The sequence below is a fragment of the Maylandia zebra genome, linkage group LG12 (assembly GCF_041146795.1).
Source record: "Maylandia zebra isolate NMK-2024a linkage group LG12, Mzebra_GT3a, whole genome shotgun sequence".
Taxonomy (NCBI): Eukaryota; Metazoa; Chordata; class Actinopteri; order Cichliformes; family Cichlidae; genus Maylandia; species Maylandia zebra.
This window is the reverse complement of record NC_135178.1, coordinates 15121455-15140588: the sequence shown is the minus strand read 5'-3', so window position 1 is coordinate 15140588 and position 19134 is coordinate 15121455. Positions and strand designations below refer to the sequence as shown.

The 19134-nt window shown below is 44.5% G+C and overlaps 1 protein-coding gene across 1 annotated transcript; it reads right to left on the bottom strand.

Moving 5' to 3' along the window:
• Window positions 1-2104: 2104 nt before the first annotated feature.
• mn1b (meningioma 1b) lies at window positions 2105-18706 on the bottom strand. The gene is made up of 3 exons (XM_004544260.4): window positions 17845-18706; window positions 14125-17730; window positions 2105-3595 (listed from the first exon to the last, which is right to left on the bottom strand). Exons 2-3 carry the CDS (start codon window positions 17660-17662, stop codon window positions 3384-3386), a joined length of 3750 nt encoding a protein of 1249 aa, XP_004544317.2. The 5' UTR covers window positions 17663-17730; window positions 17845-18706; the 3' UTR covers window positions 2105-3383.
• Window positions 18707-19134: the final 428 nt, after the last annotated feature.

Here is a 19134-nt window from a genome sequence, read left to right as displayed (position 1 = left end):
TCTATACAAATAGGAGATGTATTTATAGGAGTACATAGAAAGCTGCGTGAGTGTGGAGTGTTTGGCCGAGCTTTCTGGCCACGGACCCCACGGCTCCATGGATGGTCTTCATGGCTAGTGAAATTGTTATTCTTTAGATGCACGTTGGCTGGGAAACACACAAGTTCTCAGGCGACCACACAGTATTCTCCCTCCCAATATGGCTGCCATGCAGAGGCGCCCATTGATGGAAAATGCCCAGTATCAAAGATCTTGACTGGAGCCAATATCCCAAGGCTTCTTTGTCGCTGTGTCACACATGGCATGTGGCTGGGCAGCTATGGTATGTTTGAGAAAACAGAGCAAGCGAGCTGCATTTCTATGCTTCTATGACACACAAAACCCAATTAACCTGTTTAGAGCTGCAATAACTGCTGGATTTAGGTCTATTACAACAACAAATTGACACAGAGGAAGATCGTGAGACTGCATGTCAGACTGTGATACAGTTTTCTCTTTGGGATGGCAAAAATAGAGTTTCAGGTAGATACCAGTTGTTTGTTATTCACAAACTGTGAGCTCAGAAAAACCTGTGAGCACAAGCCCTTGTCCTGCTATTTAAGAGGTCAGCCAAACCAGACAGGTAGGCAGGTAGCGTGTCACCACAGGAGTCTCCTGGCATGCACAGACTGCAGTGACTCTCTAGGAAATTTAGCACCTTGGTATGAGCAAACACAATGCCTAAGCATAGCCTAGATTTAGCCGACAATAAAAAGCACTTGAACCTGTTTTGATCAGTAAGCAGACACCCAGTCTATCCCTAAAAAAAGACATGCCTTTTGATTTAAGTGACTCACTCCTGTCAGCTCTATTGCATTTTACTAGTCTAACCAGTGTCATCCACGACTTTGAACCTGTTGTCCTTTTGTACAAAATGTTCTGTGAGAATAGACACGTGACACACAAAACTGCCTTATTATGAACAAATGCACTGCATGCTTGGAGAGATTAAATGCTTACAACGCGCACTCCGCGTCGCGCTAAGGCAAATAAACGTGTTGGAGTATTAAAACCAGACAATCTCCACCTTAAGTTTTATAGTGAACAGAACGATCAGCATTTATTCCCCATCTATCTCACACTCACAGTTATTCTCCCGCCCTAAACAGGCACTCCCGACTTATATGACAGTCCCTCACATAACCAGTCTCTGCTGTTTGCTAACGCTGCAGCTCTCTGTGCTTCACGCTCACAACAGGCTGTGCAATCCTACACAGCAGGCGCCAAGTACAGCAGCAAGCACAAACACACCTGAATGACACAGACAGGGTCCTGGAGGGAGCTCCACTTTGTGTGTGTGCGTATCCTAGACCGCAGTGATGAAGGTTGATCGCTGGTCCTGTTAGGTAGCATTGACGTCTCCACCTCAGAGCTGGCACACAGGGGAGTTATTGATTAGCATTAAGCATCCATGCAGATGGCCAATAAAGAGTAGGTGAGCCAAAGAGGGTCTGGGGAGTGGAAAAGGGTGTGTGTGCGTGCGTGCGCGCGCGCGCATGCTGAGGCTGCTGGAAGTAGTGAGACAGAAAATTGGAGAATAACTGATTTATTAATTTACATTTCTGTTTCAGTTATATGCCTTTTAACATTATTTGTATCAAGAACTAATTTTATTGTTTTTCTTTTTTTTTATTGTCATCACTGCTGATTTATTAGAGATGTATTAGAGGATGGGAGCAAAGATGTCAGGGAAGTTGAGGGAATAAAATGCAACACATGTCGTAAGCAAGTATACATGAAATGAATTGTCTCGGCTTCTAAATCCACCAGGAAGCCACATTTTCCAGCATTTCTCATGCGCCTGCTTCAGGCATTAATATGACACCGGTTCCAGCACGCTTGTCAGGTGTTATGTATCAGTCCACAACTTTCCTGTCACATCTGTCGCTTGGAATATACTCTAGATTTCCCTGATCTTCAGAATACGCACACGGTATTTCACAGTATTTATTATTCATTAAATAGACAATCTGTGTTTAGCTTGTTCTTGTATTTAGTGTGTGTGTGTGTGGGGGGGGGGGGGGGTTACTCTTAGAAAAAACAAACAAAATGAAAACACCAAGGCCACCTTTAACGTCATATTTATTGTTATTCAGTTACTCAATAAAACATATACAGATATATACAATATGCAGGAAAACAGACGACTGCACTTTACATATTATTAAAAAAAGGAAACAAAAAAATCAGTTTTTAAATTGCCGTCACAGTCCTCCATCTATTGTTTGAGAAATTCAAATTCAACAGAAGCTTTATTTAAAGATTACAAGATTGCCTAACACACAGCAAATTTTCTCTTATTATACATGTGCAATACCAATAATCTTTTTTTCAATTCCCTTATTTATCAATCCCTTGACCTCCATTTTTTTCCCCTTTTTTTAGTTTTCATTGGCTGAGTTGTATACAAGTGGTTGAGCTCACAAGATCTACAGAAGAGAAAAGCAGAAAAAAGTATAGAATAGAATAGAATGAGGGAAAGACATTCTCAGAAATGCAAATAATAGAGAGCTACAACAAACCTTATGATTTAGAGCAGCAAACGATAAAGGTTAAATTTCGCGTTGACAAAGAGGAACAACTTTGTGTTCACAAGGAAAATTGCTGAGTTACATTCAAGCGTAATCCCGCCTTCCTCTCGTTCTCCTTTTTAGTATTTGGGGTGTTTCTGAACCACTGGGCCATATTTAATTGTAATACAGGAGTGAAAGGCCAGGATTTTATTTTATTATTTGGGGGGGGGGGGGGGGGAGTTTTGACTGACATATGCCGAAGTTGCCATACACATTACAAAGGCAATCTTAGCTAAGTTTAAGAACAGGTAGTAATATAAGTCATAAGACTACACACTGGTATACAATCAAAGCCAATGACAACTTCACCTCTCTCCTTATGCTTCTCGTTTTTGCGTTCTCCTCCTTTAACATTTCTTATTTTTCTTCAACCGAGAAAAGAAAAGAAAAATAAATGATTTGAGGTTTTCCAGATGTGGGCATCGTCGAGTAGAGCCCCGTGCTGTTATTGTCCAGCAGTTTTCTTAAGTGTGACTGCATGTATCAGAAAACAAAACATGGTGTTCGAGTGTCTGTGAGCATGTGTGTGTGCGTGTGTTTGTGTGCGTGCACGTGTGCGTGTGTGTAGCTGTATTTGTGTTCCATTTGTGAGTGTAAATGTCTTTCTCTCCCTGAACAGGCAAGAGCGGCACACAGTCGTTCCATCCACAAATTAACATAGTCGCATCCTTATCGTGGTTAAATGTCTCTGAATCTCTCTTTCTTGATATTGTCTGATCTTCTTTAATTCGTCCTGCTGGGTCATCGTCTTCTTCTCTTCTTTTCCCCCCCTCAAGTTAGTGCCGCCACAAACGTCCCAAATCGGTTTGAGATATCAGAGTGGAGAGAGCGCCACGACGAGACGGGCCCCCCTCGGCCTTTACTGTCCCCGAGCTCGTCTGTGCAGTGGACAGACAGGCACTGCAGGTGGGTTCCTCCACTGCTCCCACCTCCTACAGCCCCAGGGGCTCCAGCTCCAGGCTTACTCTGGGTGAGCTCAGATTCTGCAGACAGACAACAACAGAGAGGAAGCGGTTAATTAAGACAGCAGAAAAATGGAAAAAACAACTTCAAGCAGTTGGCATTCTCTGATTCAGACGAACCATTTAAAGTACACACTTTTAATTAAACAAGTGTCATCTTCACATCCCACTCTAAATCTGCACTGTGAAATTAATTCAACATTATTCCACCACCCATCAATAAGACCCGAATAGGAGGATACAAGCAAAAGCTCCCCTCTCCTCGCATCCGCCTCCTGTCGCCTGATATAAACACGTGAAAACACGGGCGTACGTTAAATGTAAGCGCATATATTTTGGCTGCGACCAGGCATGCAAATGTGGAACCCTCCTAATGACCTCTGGTCAGTGGGCCAGAGAGTACCGAGACACCTGTCCTTTAGCCCCGCTTGACCCAATTTACTGGTATAATGATCATGCCCCAGCATCGACCCTGTGTCACCAATGTGTGAAGCGTCATAATAAATGGTTGCAAAAAGCCTTGTGTTCTGTTCAGTGGAAAAATTAGCCAGGAGAAGATTTTTTTATTTATTTTTTTAAATGTGGCACATCACAATTCATCAAACATATCTGCCAAGATGCAGACTGTAGCAATCAGAGAGAAAAGAGGCCAGAAATAAGGAAAAGTTGGGAAGCAGGCACATAAAAAACTAAAATAAGAGAAACACTAGCAAAGAGTTAGTGCTAGGGCTAGGTGTTATGACACAAGTGTTGCATCCTGTGTTTTGGGCTCTGCCTCCAAGCGAGCCCAGAGCAAAGAGAAAATGCGTATAAAGATGTTAAGGATCCTTCACTTAAATCAGTCCGATTAATCTCCCATCTCCTCCCCACACAAAACATACTCTGTGCGGATGGTTGAAACGGATCGGTGTGCTGCACGAAGACGAAGACCTTTGAGGTGCAGGGACAACTAGATGTCTGAGTGTAGAGACAGGTGGAAAACAGCGCTGACAAGCTGAGTTACATGCGTCAGAGAAAGGAGAGGCTGTGATAGACGACAGTCTGGGCACAGAGGCTGCAGATCACAACGCACCAGTCAGGCTAGCGCTCACCTAGGAGAAAAGAGAAGCATCGCGCCAGCCCCTTTCTCATCCCTTACCCTGTGTTCTCTTTTTGCTCATCCTCCTTTGCTTCTTAACCATGTTTTATTTTCGCTTTGCTTACCATTTCCATCTCCCTTTCTCTCTGCCCTCATAAAAGGCTTAGGCAGCAGCGATTTTATGCAGGCAGAGAGAAGGCCGAGCTAGACTAGATAAGACCATGCAGCTAGGACAACCAAGAAAGGCAGGAAGACATGCAGGCGCTCAGGCGGGCTTGCCCCCAGTCCGTCTGGGCTGCGACCACTGGAATGGAAAAGTGGGGGGATTTGGTGAAAGGTCAGGCAGCCAAGCCTCCCCGTTGTTCTCCATTTCATCTGCATCTCTGACTGCCGGTCTCTGTGAGCTCTTCTCTCTGTCTCTCTGTCTCCATCTCCCTCCCAAGGACTACAGACGTGGTGTAAGTGGAGGCTGAGGGTGCAGGGGGTAAGGGAGATATGAGGATTTAGAGCGGTGTTGGTGGCGGTTGTGACAAGATCTCACATTTGCCAGAGGGTCCAGTCATACACCTCAGCACGGCTGATCCCCAACCCCCTGCCAGTATCGCCCCCCCCCCTCTCCACCGTAACCACTCACACTCCCTCTTCCCAGCACTGTGCCCTCCAGCACCCGCCAGCAGCTCATGCTAGCTGGGCACAGCAGGGTCCGCACCGGCCTGAATAGGCAGCCAAGCGTTCCCGTGGCTCACTGCTGACACACAGCAAACTGACAACACACGCACCCAAAAAAAAAAAACCAAAAAAAAAACAAAAACCCCCACACACACACACACCAACCGCTGCTGCCACTGCCATACTCACACAAGCCCTCAGCTGCTGCTCCACGTGCACACACATACGCCTGACTACATACGGACGTGCACGCAGAAAGACACACACACGAACCCGGCTACACATATTACTCAGCTTCGACACAAGGAAAAGGGTGGAAAATACACTAACAAAAAAATGTATGCATAGTCTAATACAACAAAATGAATATTTCCCACAAACATAAATGCATCCTTTCCATATTCTCACAGTTTATTTTACACATATACAAGCATAAGAAATGCTTTAAAAATACTACTAAACACAGGAGGAAAAAAATGGGGTGATTGCCATTTAGCATTAAAAACATATGCAAAATCCAACACACAAACATTTGACCACCACATGATCAAATATATTAGTCAGTATGAGTATTATGAGAGAGACTGTGATTTTATGGGTTGAGGGGGGTAAAAAAAAAAATCCTGACACTACATTTAAATCGCAAGCATTATCCATGCCGACAGATTTGTTCAAAAGGTGGAAACGACGGTGTGAAATTCTAAATCACACCAGACCAAATCCCAAATCACCATGACATTTTACAAGCAGGAGAATCTTTTTTTTTCTTCTACCCCCCCGCTCAATAAGATCTATCTTGTTAGGGTTGTTCACTGACGAAGGTAGAATTCATATCCACGGTAATATCTCAATAATAGCCAATTCATCTGAAGAGAACAAGTGCTTAGCTTCAACAAGCACGCGGGGAAAATACCTAATAAAACGGAAACGGCACAAGCAGCTGCGCCGAGCCACAAATACACCTAAATATCCTTAACCACATTACAGCCACAAAAGATTACCAAAGTGATGTGTTAAGTAGGCACTGAATTTAACGTGATGCTCTTATATCACCATATCTCTTACCCCAAGTGCAGTACATTTTTATTTGGTACCTGGTGATGATGCTCCCACACACACACACAGACATGCAGGCACAACAGCAGCAGGGTTGTGGAGCTGTCTCACAGACACAGCCAGAAACAATTTACAGAGATGAGTAGAGCTCGAATGCCATGAAGGCAGGGAGCACAGCGCACAGCTCTGGTTGTCTGGATGACACCAATGTGTCTGGGAGCTGACGGCCTGACACGGGTTTACATGTCATGCCGCACACACTCAACACACCCGAAGCAACGCAGGAAGATAAACAGTGGCTGCTCCGAGTCTGTATCCTCCACCCATTAAATAATAAGTATTACAGCGGCAATTCATTTTTTTCACTTACTCTTAAAAATAATGACGACTGACGCACGTATTGCATGTTTTTTTTAAATTAACTGATAGAAGGAAAGAAAAATAAATAAAAATCAATGCATGCCACATATTTGAATCTACAAAAAGCCTCCATCACACACATTTCCCAGGACTCGGGATCTCATGCGGCACACGCATGTGCAACCCCCTCTCCCCCCTTTTTTGTTTTGTTTTTTTAAATCCCGAGCTCTAGACTTCCATGACGACACTTCACCTTTAACCTCACGCTCCTGAGGCCGTGACCCCATCCTCTCTGAACACAAACCAGACCAATCAGAATGCTCCACTCACTGCGAAAAGAAGAAAAAAAACAAAAAAAAAAAAAACACCCAAAGGCCTCCGCTCCTATGACAGTGTTTGACATCAGGTCAGATTCCTTTAGCATAACAACTAACACTATGGTGTTGTGTGAGGAGTCTGTCTTTGTCAGCACAAAACACCCGTTACAATCCACAGAGAAAAAGCCACAGGAAAAGACGTGCAAGAGTAAAAGTTTTGCATCTCTTCAGGAGTCAGACATAACCAAAGATGAGCAGAACACTTTGCAATCTTCATTATATGGTTTCAGTGAAACCTCAGAACATGCCAAAAATGATCTGAAGCGGCTAAGCCAAATAATATCCCTAAAAACAAAGAAATATGTTGAGTCAAGCCTTAATAAAGATCAGTGGGGCTAACAAAGGTACTGTCCCAGGTATCCATGCACCGGGGGGGGGGCGCCTGCAAACTCCCCCTCATCTCCACCCAACTGCCGAAGTGTGACCTTTCCCTCAGAGCAGAGAGGATATCTGCGGGGAGCAGGGGCACATTTCTCAGGCAAGGGCACAGAGGTTATTTTGGTTTGAATTTCCTCTCTGTTCTCTGGCCTGAAACATAAAGTGGGGGGGAAAAAAAAGAGAGAGAGAAAAACTTGCCCAGGCAGGCTCTGCCCCCAGCATTTGTTACCTTCTCACCAACAACACACCCATTGCCATCTCCTCAAACTCATACCCACACAAACGCACGCACACACACACGCACACCTCTGCCTCTGGCCACAAGAAGCGCTTAGGAAACCAGACACAAATCAGAACACGGGAAGTGATTTAATGCCTCTTTCATAACTCACAACCATGTCCGGGACCTGTCCAACATGTCATCCAAGTCAGTGACATATTGATCTACTTCACTGTCTCTATTTTGTTTCACAGCACAGTACTGCGTGCTTCGGTCTTTTCGGAAGGGTTCGCGCACACATGAAAACAAAGGCTACTCGAAGATGTTTCTCATGCCTTTGGTTTTTGTTTCGAGCTAAAACAATAATGTGCCCAATTTCATTTTTCACCACAACCTGCCACACACACAAAAACAAAACAAAGAAAACCCAAATCAACATGTACAGTGTAAGGAGTAAAATGTAGAATATTATACTGTTTATTTAGTATTTTTCTAATTGGTGTTAAGTAGGGACAGTTTTATGGACAGACATATTTGAAGAGCTATAGATACACAGCTACACTGGGAAAAAAAAACAAAAACTCCTACACACAGACTAGAATGAACAATGGTTGTGGTGCATGAAAGTGATGGAAAAATTGAATTATTTTCTCTTCCATAAATGCAAATGGTAGCTATTACCTCCTCACTCACCTCGTGAGCGAAACCACAGATGTTCTTTTAAGGGGAAAAAAATAAAACACACACACACACACACACAAAACTTCTCTCTATCTCTCTTAGTTTCTCTTGCCCGCCATCGGTTTCTACTTCTGTCTCCCAAGAGAAACAGCTCCAGTGTCATAACTCATTTGTCAGTTCCACAATACAAATTAAACACTGCCTGACGACTACCTGTATGGCACATAACATAACCGCTCCTGGCAGCATGACAACATCTACACCTCTGGAAAAAAGAAAGTAAAAACACACACACACACTTTTTAAAAAGCTGCACTTGACTAACAGTGAATACATGAACCCAGGACATCTTTCGGGACCTTTGTATCAAACTGATTTTTGGGGTTTGGTTTTTTTGAAATGCGTCTGTCTTCTTTGGACCCCTGTGTCGCTAAACAAGACACGTGGACATTTTTGGAGGCTTGCCACTTGCACCCACATTCAAATGCTTGGAACTCCTCCCTCTGTGCATCGCCTAGGTATAATCAGCTTTCCATTCCTTGCTGCTTCCAAGGAGAATATTTACCACATGCTGAGACAAGTTTCATTTTATTCTAACACCTTTCCCCAGGGAAAACAAAACACCGGATGCAGGTTCTATTTTGAAGAGTTGAAACTCCAGCAACGCAAAAAAAAGTCTTGACACTTTGGTTCGTCTTTTTCTCTCACTCTCTCATCATCAGTCACCAGCACGTGTCTTTAATAGGCTTCCTTTGACTGTCTTGCAAAGATCCCAAGGAACATGAAAACCACGCACATGTCACACGCAAACAGAAACTGTCTTAAATCTAGATGCTTTAAATATAAAGACGGATGCATTTCGATACTGTATACTTTACACTCAGAGTAAATACTCTTAAATGTTTTGTTAGGAATCACTGTGCACGCGCTCCAACGGGAGAGACACCTGAGATCTGAGGCTGAAGCCGTGGGCATGACACTGAGTCGAAATAAATCAAACTTTATGTCCACAGCAGGCAAATGCATATGCAAGTTGCAGTGCCAGTGCACACACACACACACACACACACACACACGCTAAAGGAGTAAAAGAAAATTTGACATTAAAATATTTTAATGCATATTGTTTGTTTGTTTTTTTATGTCCAAACTACAGACACTTTTTCAAGTGTTGCCCTTTTCTTGCATTAATACATCTGTGCTGCTAAAAACTAACCGTCCTTTGCAGCTTGGATGAACCTGTCAATAACCAAGTCAGCTTGAAGTAGTCACTGGAAGATGAATTATGACTTTCGGAAAACAATATTAACAATGCTAATTGCTATGATTATCATAATGATGAAGTGCAGAAGTGTGCGGTGGATGTGTGTTGTTGGGAGAAAAAAAAAAGTCGATATAAAACACCTTGTAATGACAGGTAAAGAACACAGACTGCCCCAAGCTGTTTTTTCCCCTCCCCCCTCCACATTTCAAGCACATGCCAATCACTTTCTTCTATTTTAGAAAAAGGAAGCACAAATTACTGGCGTGATTTGAGGAGCTGTTGTTGTACCGAAATGTCAAAGCCAGGTAGTCTCGCAGGATTGTTCTCCATGCTATCAATACAGCCTCCTTTTTTGTGCTTTAAGTACTTTCTCGTAGGTGTGATAAAGACGAAAGCTTCTTCTTTTCAAAGCTGTCAAAGTCAGAGTGACAGATTTGATCATTATTAAAGCTGTTTAAGGACTGATTACTGAGCGTGAAGAGTGAAAACTATTCTAGGAGGTCAACTGTGAAGTGTGAAAAAAAAAAAAACTGTGTACGGGGCAAAAAAAAAAAACAAAACAGTGAAAAGTAAAAATAAAAATAACTGAATCACTTCCTACGCCTGCTGCTCGCCTGTTATCTTGACTATGCACGACTTTCCAAATGAGCGGTCAGCTTCTGGCAAAGATATACAGAAGAGAAGGGAAGAGGAAGAGCGTAAAAAAAATGCTTTTAGAAAAAGGAGAAATAACATTAACTGACATGGGAAAGTTGATCGTGTACACCTAAAAACTTCTTCCTCCTTGCTAAACCTCCTTGAGAGTTCGGGTAAGCCGAGCAGCACACCAGACTCTGCAACTGGTATTGCTGTGCCTGGGCGAAAGACTTGCGCTGCACAACGTCACTTAGATAGGAGGCCAAGTATGGGGTCCAGTGGGGGACATTACTGCCACACGCATCACTTTAACAGGCACAAAGAGACCACAGAGATGCGAGCCGGGATGCACAGATATCAGCACTCAGAATAAAGTTCCTATAAGCACAGTTTAGCTTTTATCTGCATACTCAAGCATCCAGTAAGTTACACACTGCTTGTAAATATCAGCACTGGGGCTTATTTAAAGCATAGCAAGATATATAGCTCCTGAAATCCTCCTGAAAGACAAATACACACGACAACAGCAATTATTCTACACTTCCCTACTTTACATTTGAGTGAAATGGTGATCAAGATTGAAAAGCTTCAACTTCAAAGGAACTAAAGTGATCCTTGACCCCCAACGCTGGTCATTCTCACCTCATCAGATACAGATATCCAAAGTACACACAGCCTGCTGATTGCCCTGGTCCACTTCTCAAGGTAAATTTCTTGACACAACTGAGTAAAAACACTTTGAGCACAAAGCCTCAAGTTTCTCTAGAAATAAGCCATTTTTCATATAGAGATACATTCTCTGAAAAGATGAGCGCCAGACAACTGAACTAAATTTCAAAGCATTTTTTTCACCTTTAAAACAAGGCTTTTATCTATTACTGTTCATCATTACTGAAGTTATTGATCTGACACAAGAATAAAAAGAATCTATGCATAATTCTAAACAAATACTAAGACATGTGCTGTGTGTACATGCTGTGGTGAGGAAAGAAGTGTGGTTTTTTGGAAGGGGTCAGAGAACTATTTGACCTGCAAGGAAAAAAAATGTAACATGGCTGCACTTCTTTTTAGCCAGCATGTACGACTCACATGACAGTTATAGTTCCACAGCATAGAAATATCTTAACAAGTCATGTCATCTTTGAACATTCGTTAAAATGTCCAGATACGTGAGGAAGAATCATTTTTACTGGAATTACACAAATTAAGTTCTTTGTAATTAAAATGGTCATTTTTCTATGACCCAGTTAAATTTCGTTAAGCCTAATGGACTAAAGAATCGCCTTGATTTATTTTACATTAGTGTCACTGGCATTATCTTGCCAGTGGCAGATTTTTGTTTACAAGGCTGAGGACTTATAACTCGACTCAGTGGTGGAGATGGATATTTTTTGCAGTGTGAAAAGCCTGTGGGATGTTATGGAACTACACTGTGGGCTATGATTTATCTTAAATTATTATGTTATTTTGCTCCCTTCTGTGTAGCCTAAGCATCAGATTCAATCTTAAAATCCCCCTCCCCCCTCTCAAATACACCTCCACCCTTTTTTCATCTTTGCTGTCTGAAGCACTCAAATGAGAAACTGTCAGGAGCCGTGATTTGTGCTAACTAGCTATCGATCGCTCCAGAGCTGCATGCCTTGTGTCCATGCAGGGAGGGCTGAAAGAGGAAAGGAGAGAAGAGGAGGAGAGGGAGGAGAGGAGAGGAGGACTATTCTGCCTTAAATTACTGATTTTTGCCTATTGAAATTTTTTTTAAATGTGCCATCAGCCCCAGAGGAATTAAAATAGTAAATGCAGCAGGATGAGTGTGGCTGACTGCTCATCATTGTTAGATTTGCTCAGTAATTATAATCAAAATGAGTTACCATTTATACATCTCTGACAACAGAAGCCTCTTTAATTATGAGGAAGCACAGGGATAGGTGAGCAGAAATGCACCAGTTTGGCTGATTGTGGATCACATTAATATGCAGCACACCGCTTGTTACAGTTACTTTATGACCGGGTGAACACAAAAAAACCTAAATGGTGAGTCAGAGTGCTTTTTAGACGTAATGCCACCACTGCTACAGCGAGACGTCCTGTGCTCAGTCTCATAAACAAGTGTGCCTGGACTCCAGAGTCCGCGCGATGCGCGTCCCCGCCCCTCTCTCTGCGCTCGCGCCGATCAGAACAAAGAGGCGTTCGAGACGCGCGAAGCCACTCGCGCAATTATATAACCTATCCATATTATTATTATATATCAAAAGACGCAGGGGCCTTTCAGCGCAAACCCACCACTGTTCAACCATTTAAAAGCTTGTCCGTCTGCTAACACCGACAGACGCCTCCGTACAACGCTGTGGTTTGAAATGAGCGACTAAAGAACCCACGCGAAAAGGAAAAGGGAAATAAAATGAGAATGAAGAGACAAGTAAAAAGAAGCAATAAATATAACACCAATAATTAAAGTAGCATATTATAATACACAAAGCTTGTCTTAATGATGCAGTTACGCTCCAAAAACGATGTCATTATGACTAAAGCACGTAATGACAAATCATATTGAAGCATCATAAATTTAGGTTTTTAAAATAAATGTAATTTATTAATATTATTAATTTCATTATTATTATTATCATTATCATGGCTCTAACAGCTAAATAGTATATTGGTTTGTCTGCATTTTATTTATTTAGAGCCACTAAAAATACAAAAAAAATAATAATAATAAAATATTAATATTAATAATAATAATAATAATAATAATAAAGAAGATAAATCGCATTGTATCCATAAACCACGTCTGCAGACTGCAGTTTAAAAAACTAATTCTGTGCCTTAGAGTCAGTTTCTTTTTCCAATTTCATTCAAAAACAAAACAACCAAAATAATGTGCTGTAAATAGTAAAAATATTTATACTTTGACTGTGTGGGGCAATTATTTTACATTATTCAAAAGGGACAGGGAGCAAGACGAAACAAACATTTAACAATTAAAAAAAGCATTTAACTCTTTCATCTTTTTCGCCATTTCCATTTCCCACGTAAAACAAAACTGAAAATGAATGGCATTAATATCACCATGCTGTCTAATCTCATGTCCAACAAATGTTTAAAAAAAATCCTCTTTCAGCAGCTCAGTATTATCTCATGGTAATAACAAAAACAAACACGTAACAAGGCGAGGGGGAAACCCCGCTGCGAAAACGCATATCCTCAGAAAGCTATTAATCTTACAATGTAGTTGTTCACCCTGAAAACCGAGATAAAGAGCCACAGGAAATGTTTACTTTTCTTGAGCTGTTCTTTTGAAGTGCCTCTGGACTGAAGAACCCTATAAAATACTTTGCATGAATGCAAGTTTATTTTGCTTATTGTTATTTCGGTTTATATATAGATATATACTCGCGTGTGTGTGTGTGTGTGTTGTTTTTGTTTTTTACATTTCGTACTACAGACCCAATTCAAAAAAGAAAATATTTTTTCTTTGTCTTTCTCTCTTTTCAAGACTATGAATGGCTCTACTATTAAATGTAGTATCCTCCTATAAACGTTAGACCTCTAAAACCCAAAGGCCCCAGTAAACGGAGACGCTGCTTTCTGCCTGCGCAATGTGGACAAAATGTTTTCTCTTGTAAGTGTCACCTGATTATTTTACATATTTATACTGGTGCTGTTATCACTGCATTTCAGATTTTGAAAATAAATAAATGACATTTAAGAAAGAAAATCTGTTCATTTGCATGAGCATGAGCTGCTGATGTAATGTGAGTGGCGTATGAGAGAGACTGTGACGAGGGTGAGAGAGATTAATTAAAACTTAAAGAAAGAGACTGTTTCATTTACCTTCTTTACTGCTGTTCTGGCTCTTATTTTTTTCCCAGGGTCCCGTGGCCTTGTCATCCTCTGACCCGTCCATCATAACCTTGTCACTGGGCACGTACCAGGTGGCGTGCTGCTCTGCCATGAGGGTGTCAAGGTCAATAGTGCCCATTGAGCCCTTCCCAGCATCCGGGCTGCAGCTCGCCAGCTCATTGTCTCCGTTCTGTGAGGGACAGTCGCCATTCTTTTTGCCTGTCTTCATGGCCAAGGGCTGGTCTTCAGAGATACTGAATTGCTGCCGCTGTAGCTGGATTTGGGCCTGCAGAATCTCCAGAGGATGGATTTCTTCCTGGCCAGAGGTGCTGGATGGGGTGCGTACCTGTTCCACCCCAGGAGTGCCCGGGTGGCTGACCCCACTGGCCCCTGTGCCCACACCAGCATTCAGTCCATAGGTGTCTGGCGTCGAGGTAGTATGATTGTTAATGCCCATGCCAAGGGGCTTTTGTCCATTTATCAACCCGTGGTCACTCCTCTGCATTTTGGGTGAGCCGTTGATTATAGGGCTGCGATTAGGTTTGCTGGCTGAGGCCCCTCCTGCATCTGAGCTGGAGGACACCTCATCCTCATTGCCATAGTGGGTGCTGACATCTTCAGAAAAGTCCACTCTTGGTGAGCTGCTGTCAGACTTGGCAACACTTTGAATGCCACTGTCTAAAGAAGACATAAGGTCAGCCTGGTCCCCCAACATTAGGTCACCTCCTTTCCCCCAAGAGGGCGATTGGAGTTGTTTCTCATGGGGCGTGCCCCCACCCCTCTCCCCAACGCCAGCCGAGGGGGTCTGCTGGCCTGGACTTACAACAGGGTTACTATTATCAGAGGAAAAAAAAATTCCAGGGCTCACATGTCCACTGTCTCTTTTTCTCCTCCCTCTCCCTCTCCCACTCCCTGTTGTTGCCTTCCCCTCACTGCACGGGGTAGCGTCCATGTTGTAATTTGGGGAGAGGGCACTGGCTTCCCCCTGCACCGTCTGGCTTTGACTTGCAGGCTTAGAGTTGCTATTCCCAGTGCCAGGCATCTGGCTGTTCTGGGAAGTGCTGCTCTGAAAATATTCAGGACCAGCACTGCCAGTCCCATTAGATGTGCTGCTATTAATGTCCTGCTCAGTCTGACTCAGTTTTCGCTTGCCCTCGTTTTGGTTCTTCTTGTTGAATGTTACGTTAAGATTGGGGGCCCCTAGGCTAGCGATCATGTTCTGGCAGGCTGTGGAAAGGGCCGCTAGGCAGCTCTGGCCGAAAACACTGTCTTTAGAGCTGGTTTTGCTGAAGTTCCCGAGGGACAGATTTCCAAGCTTACTAACAGACGACCGCTGGCCCGAGGGGAACTCAGACTGAGGAGGGTAGTTGCCAGGTGAGGTGCTCACCCCCTGGGGAGCACTGTGAGCCGGCCCCTGACGGTTAGCCCCCCCATAGGGAAAAGCTGGCTGTGCACCCATTGAAGGTGCAGGGAAGTCAGCTGGCCGTCTCTCTGCTGGTGCATTTGGATGTCCTGCTCCTGCTCCCGGAGACTGCATTTGTGTGAGGTTGCCCATGTTGCCACTGAACTGTGAGTGCATGCCTGGGGAATGAAGGTTCTGCACATGTCCATCTCCTGGTATTCTCATGGGCTCCTGCATGCCGATGCCCGGCCTAAACATTATCCCAGCGCCGTTCTGTTGGAGCCCCATGTCATGAGGCCCTGACTCATTACCCGCTCCACCCATACGCCGTGACATCATTTCTCCTGGTGGGTGGGACCCCTGAAACCAGGAGTTCTCCTGAGTTACATGAGGATTTTGCCCATCAATGTTGGGCATCCTGCCACTATTCTCCCTGTCAAAGCCAGGATGAGGCATGCTCCCGACTGGGCCTCCGTGAACCATTGGGCCTGGAGGTACATCGCCATGGTGACCCAACTGCTGTAGACTCGGCTGCCTCATTCTTTGCTGTTGGTTGCGAGAGGCCATCTGCTTTATCATCATAGCTGCATTCTGGCGCTGCTGCAGAGACTGCTGCTCGGGCCCTGGATGCTGCAGCGGACCTGGTCCAAAACCTTCATTCACGGGTGGGGTGAACTCTCCAGGAAGGCCAGGGTAGGCAGATGGAGAGAGGTGGTTGTCCATACCGCCACACCAGCCCTCGCCGCCATGTGCATTAGGAAAGTCAAATCTAGGCCTTTTCGCCATGTTCATATAAGGAGAGTCAAAGTGTTGGAGCCTCTGATTTGCAGGCTGTTGGGAGGGAGGAGGAGCTGGCTGTTGCATATTAAACATGGGGTCCCCATAGGGGTGCAGGCCCCTGTTTTCCAGTCTGTGAATGGGATATTCAAACTGGTTGTGTTGGCCAGGCATCATGACCCCTCCATCCAGAATGTTAGGGTTAGTAGTGCCGGGCTCAGCCTGAGGGGGTCGAGGGAGGCCAGGGGGGCATGAGTTCTGTCTGGCTATCAAGCCAGCCTGTTGTTGTTGCTGGATGAGAGGATGTCTTGGATTGACCCCAGGCTCCATTCCCACGGGCACTTTCCGGCCATTTCCAAAACGTTCAAAAAACACTCCGTGCTGAGGCTGCTGGGGCTGGGGTGGTGGCTGGTGTCCCTTAGAGATGCCCGGCATACCTGGTGTCCGTGGCATGCCAGCGTTCCCTGGGAAATTCCCACCGGGAACTGGTCTTCCTGGCCCAAAATGTGGTAACTGAGATTCTGATTCTGAAGGAGAGAATACAGGTACATCAAAATGTCCAGATGGAGGTTCACTTGGAAAGTTATATTCTAATCCCTCTACGGCTCCTTGGTTTGGCAGCCGCCGAGGTTCCAAACCATGAGACTCAGATGAAGAGGATGAGGAAGAAGGAAGACCATGAAAGGATGCTGCTCTATTAGGTGACTGGTCCAGGGGGAGACAGGGAGCAGGGACAGCGTGGTTCCCACTTGGAGGGCCATGATGCTGAAAGTCAGGCATGTTACCAGGCCGCTGCTGCGGTTGCTGTTGCTGCTGCTGGGGAAAGCCATCACCCGTCTGTCCCTCAGCAAGAGGATCAAATCCTTCTCCAAAGCCCTGCTGTGGTCCCATGCCGTTATTGTTGTTGTAGCCCATCAGCCTGCCGCCATGCAGGCATGATGACCCTGGCTCTGGCCCTCCAAAATTCCCACCGAAATGGGGGTGATGTTGGTGGGGGTGGGGTTGATGGCCGTGAGGATGTCCTTGATGAGGTTGCTGGTTGTTAAAAAATCCATGCATTGGTCCTTGCCCCTGCTGCTGCTGAAGTCCACTGCCTGCATGCATGTCTGAGTGTCCCCGCGGGTGAAAGCTACCGTACTGCTCACCATTCATGTTCATATTGAGCCCGAGCATTTGCGGCTCGCTCAGAGGGCCCATGCCGGGTTCCACGGCTCCCGGCGGGCCTCCAGCATGAAAACCGGGGCCTTTATAATGGGAGCCCATGTTCAGTCTCTGTTGGTTTATGTTTCTCTCTGACTGGCCAGGGTTTCTGCTATTAATTTGAGAACCAAACTGCTCCAGCCCAAACATACTCCCCTGCAATCAATCCCACATGACGGCCAGTTTGCCAGACATCGGCACACTGTCTATTTTTCCGTCTGTCCCCAAAAGGAAAAAAAAAGTAAAAGAAAAAAAGATACAGAAGAACTATTCAGATATTTTTTGAATCTACTGATTATGACAATTTATCTCATTTAAATGTCAAAACTCACCAAATAGGTTCTCATTGCTGTGAATATTTATCCAACTTCTCCAAGGACGCAGAGAAGGGACAGACTGTGTCCAAATACGCACGTAAACTGTGTCCCTGTTCCCGTGTGAATGCGTGCAGCACACTAGTCTTTTTGATTAAACAAACGAATAGAAAATCCGTCTAGTAAACTTGCTACACGAGCGACCTATGACATTCCGAAGTTTTCTGCGCGCATTTCTTCGGGGCGAACATGGCACAAATACAGCTCGCTTACAAACTAAAGGGTGAGCGCAGAGGACTCGAAGCAATCAAACGGGCAATAACTGCTTCTCTCAGCTAATTCATTATTCCAATCTGATGTCAAATGTCCCAGAATGACTTTCTGAATAAGGTCCCATGCTGGAAATAAAGGTGGGGGAGAGAAAAAAGTCCAGGCTTTGAGTGAAGAAAATCTTTCTTTAAATAAATACTGCCCACCGACGTCCTTCAAAACATCAAAAACGACCAAGCAGGCATGTAGCCAAAAGTCCAGTGTGATGGACAGTCCACAAACACGACTCTCCAGCCCAGCCGCGGGTGAACCGGGGCGTCTGTTTATGCGACCTAAAGCCGGAGGAGCAGCACGGCGCGCGCTACCCGCACTCCACAACTACGGAGTGGCTTGACAGCATCCTTCACCCACTGTCGGTCATGCGCTTTGCAGCGAGGCGCAGGTCCCAAAGTCCTTTCCGTGCGTCTCGATCCTGATGCGTGCGTCCCCTCCGTTTACCGAGTTTTGTCTGGTGTGGTCTGAGTGCACTTGGGAGCGATTCACAGATACACTCGCTGTCCGCTCTACCGCTTGGCGCTGTGTGAGATCAACGAGTCCAGAGGAACCAGCAACAAGTTTTGCATTTCTACAGCCACTGCCATCCACGAGATTTTAGCCAATCACAGAGAACACGGAAAGCTTGAGGGCGGGACAAACGCTGTTAAGGTGGTCCGCAGAGTAAAAGCGATTGTAAACTCGTGCGTGTGCGTAAATTCGACTTTAAAAGTAACGTTTTGCCCCAAAAGAAAGCACAAGTGGGGATTTGCACTAGATGGGATATTGCGGCTGAAAACACAACATTAATAAAAAATAACAGAGACTTTCTGCCACACTGGCGTATACCATAAAATTATATTCTGATAAGGAATGGGAAAATGAACTGAATGAGACTGCGTGAAGTTAAATTCTACCCAATGCTGTTCTCTTTGCTCCTTTAGACCTTTCCACTCACGGTCAAATACATTTTTTTATGAATTAAACAGAGTGATCCACGCAGTA

What these genes read in the sequence shown, in the direction of transcription:
- mn1b (XM_004544260.4), bottom strand. Translation starts at nt 17,662, where the DNA reads ATGTTTGGGCTGGAGCAGTTTGGTTCTCAAATTAATAGCAGAAACCCT. An exon ending in CCAGAACAGCAGTAAAGAAG is followed by an intron (nt 3,596 to 14,124) that starts GTAAATGAAACA and finishes GTCTGTCTGCAG; the next exon opens with AATCTGAGCTCACCCAGAGT.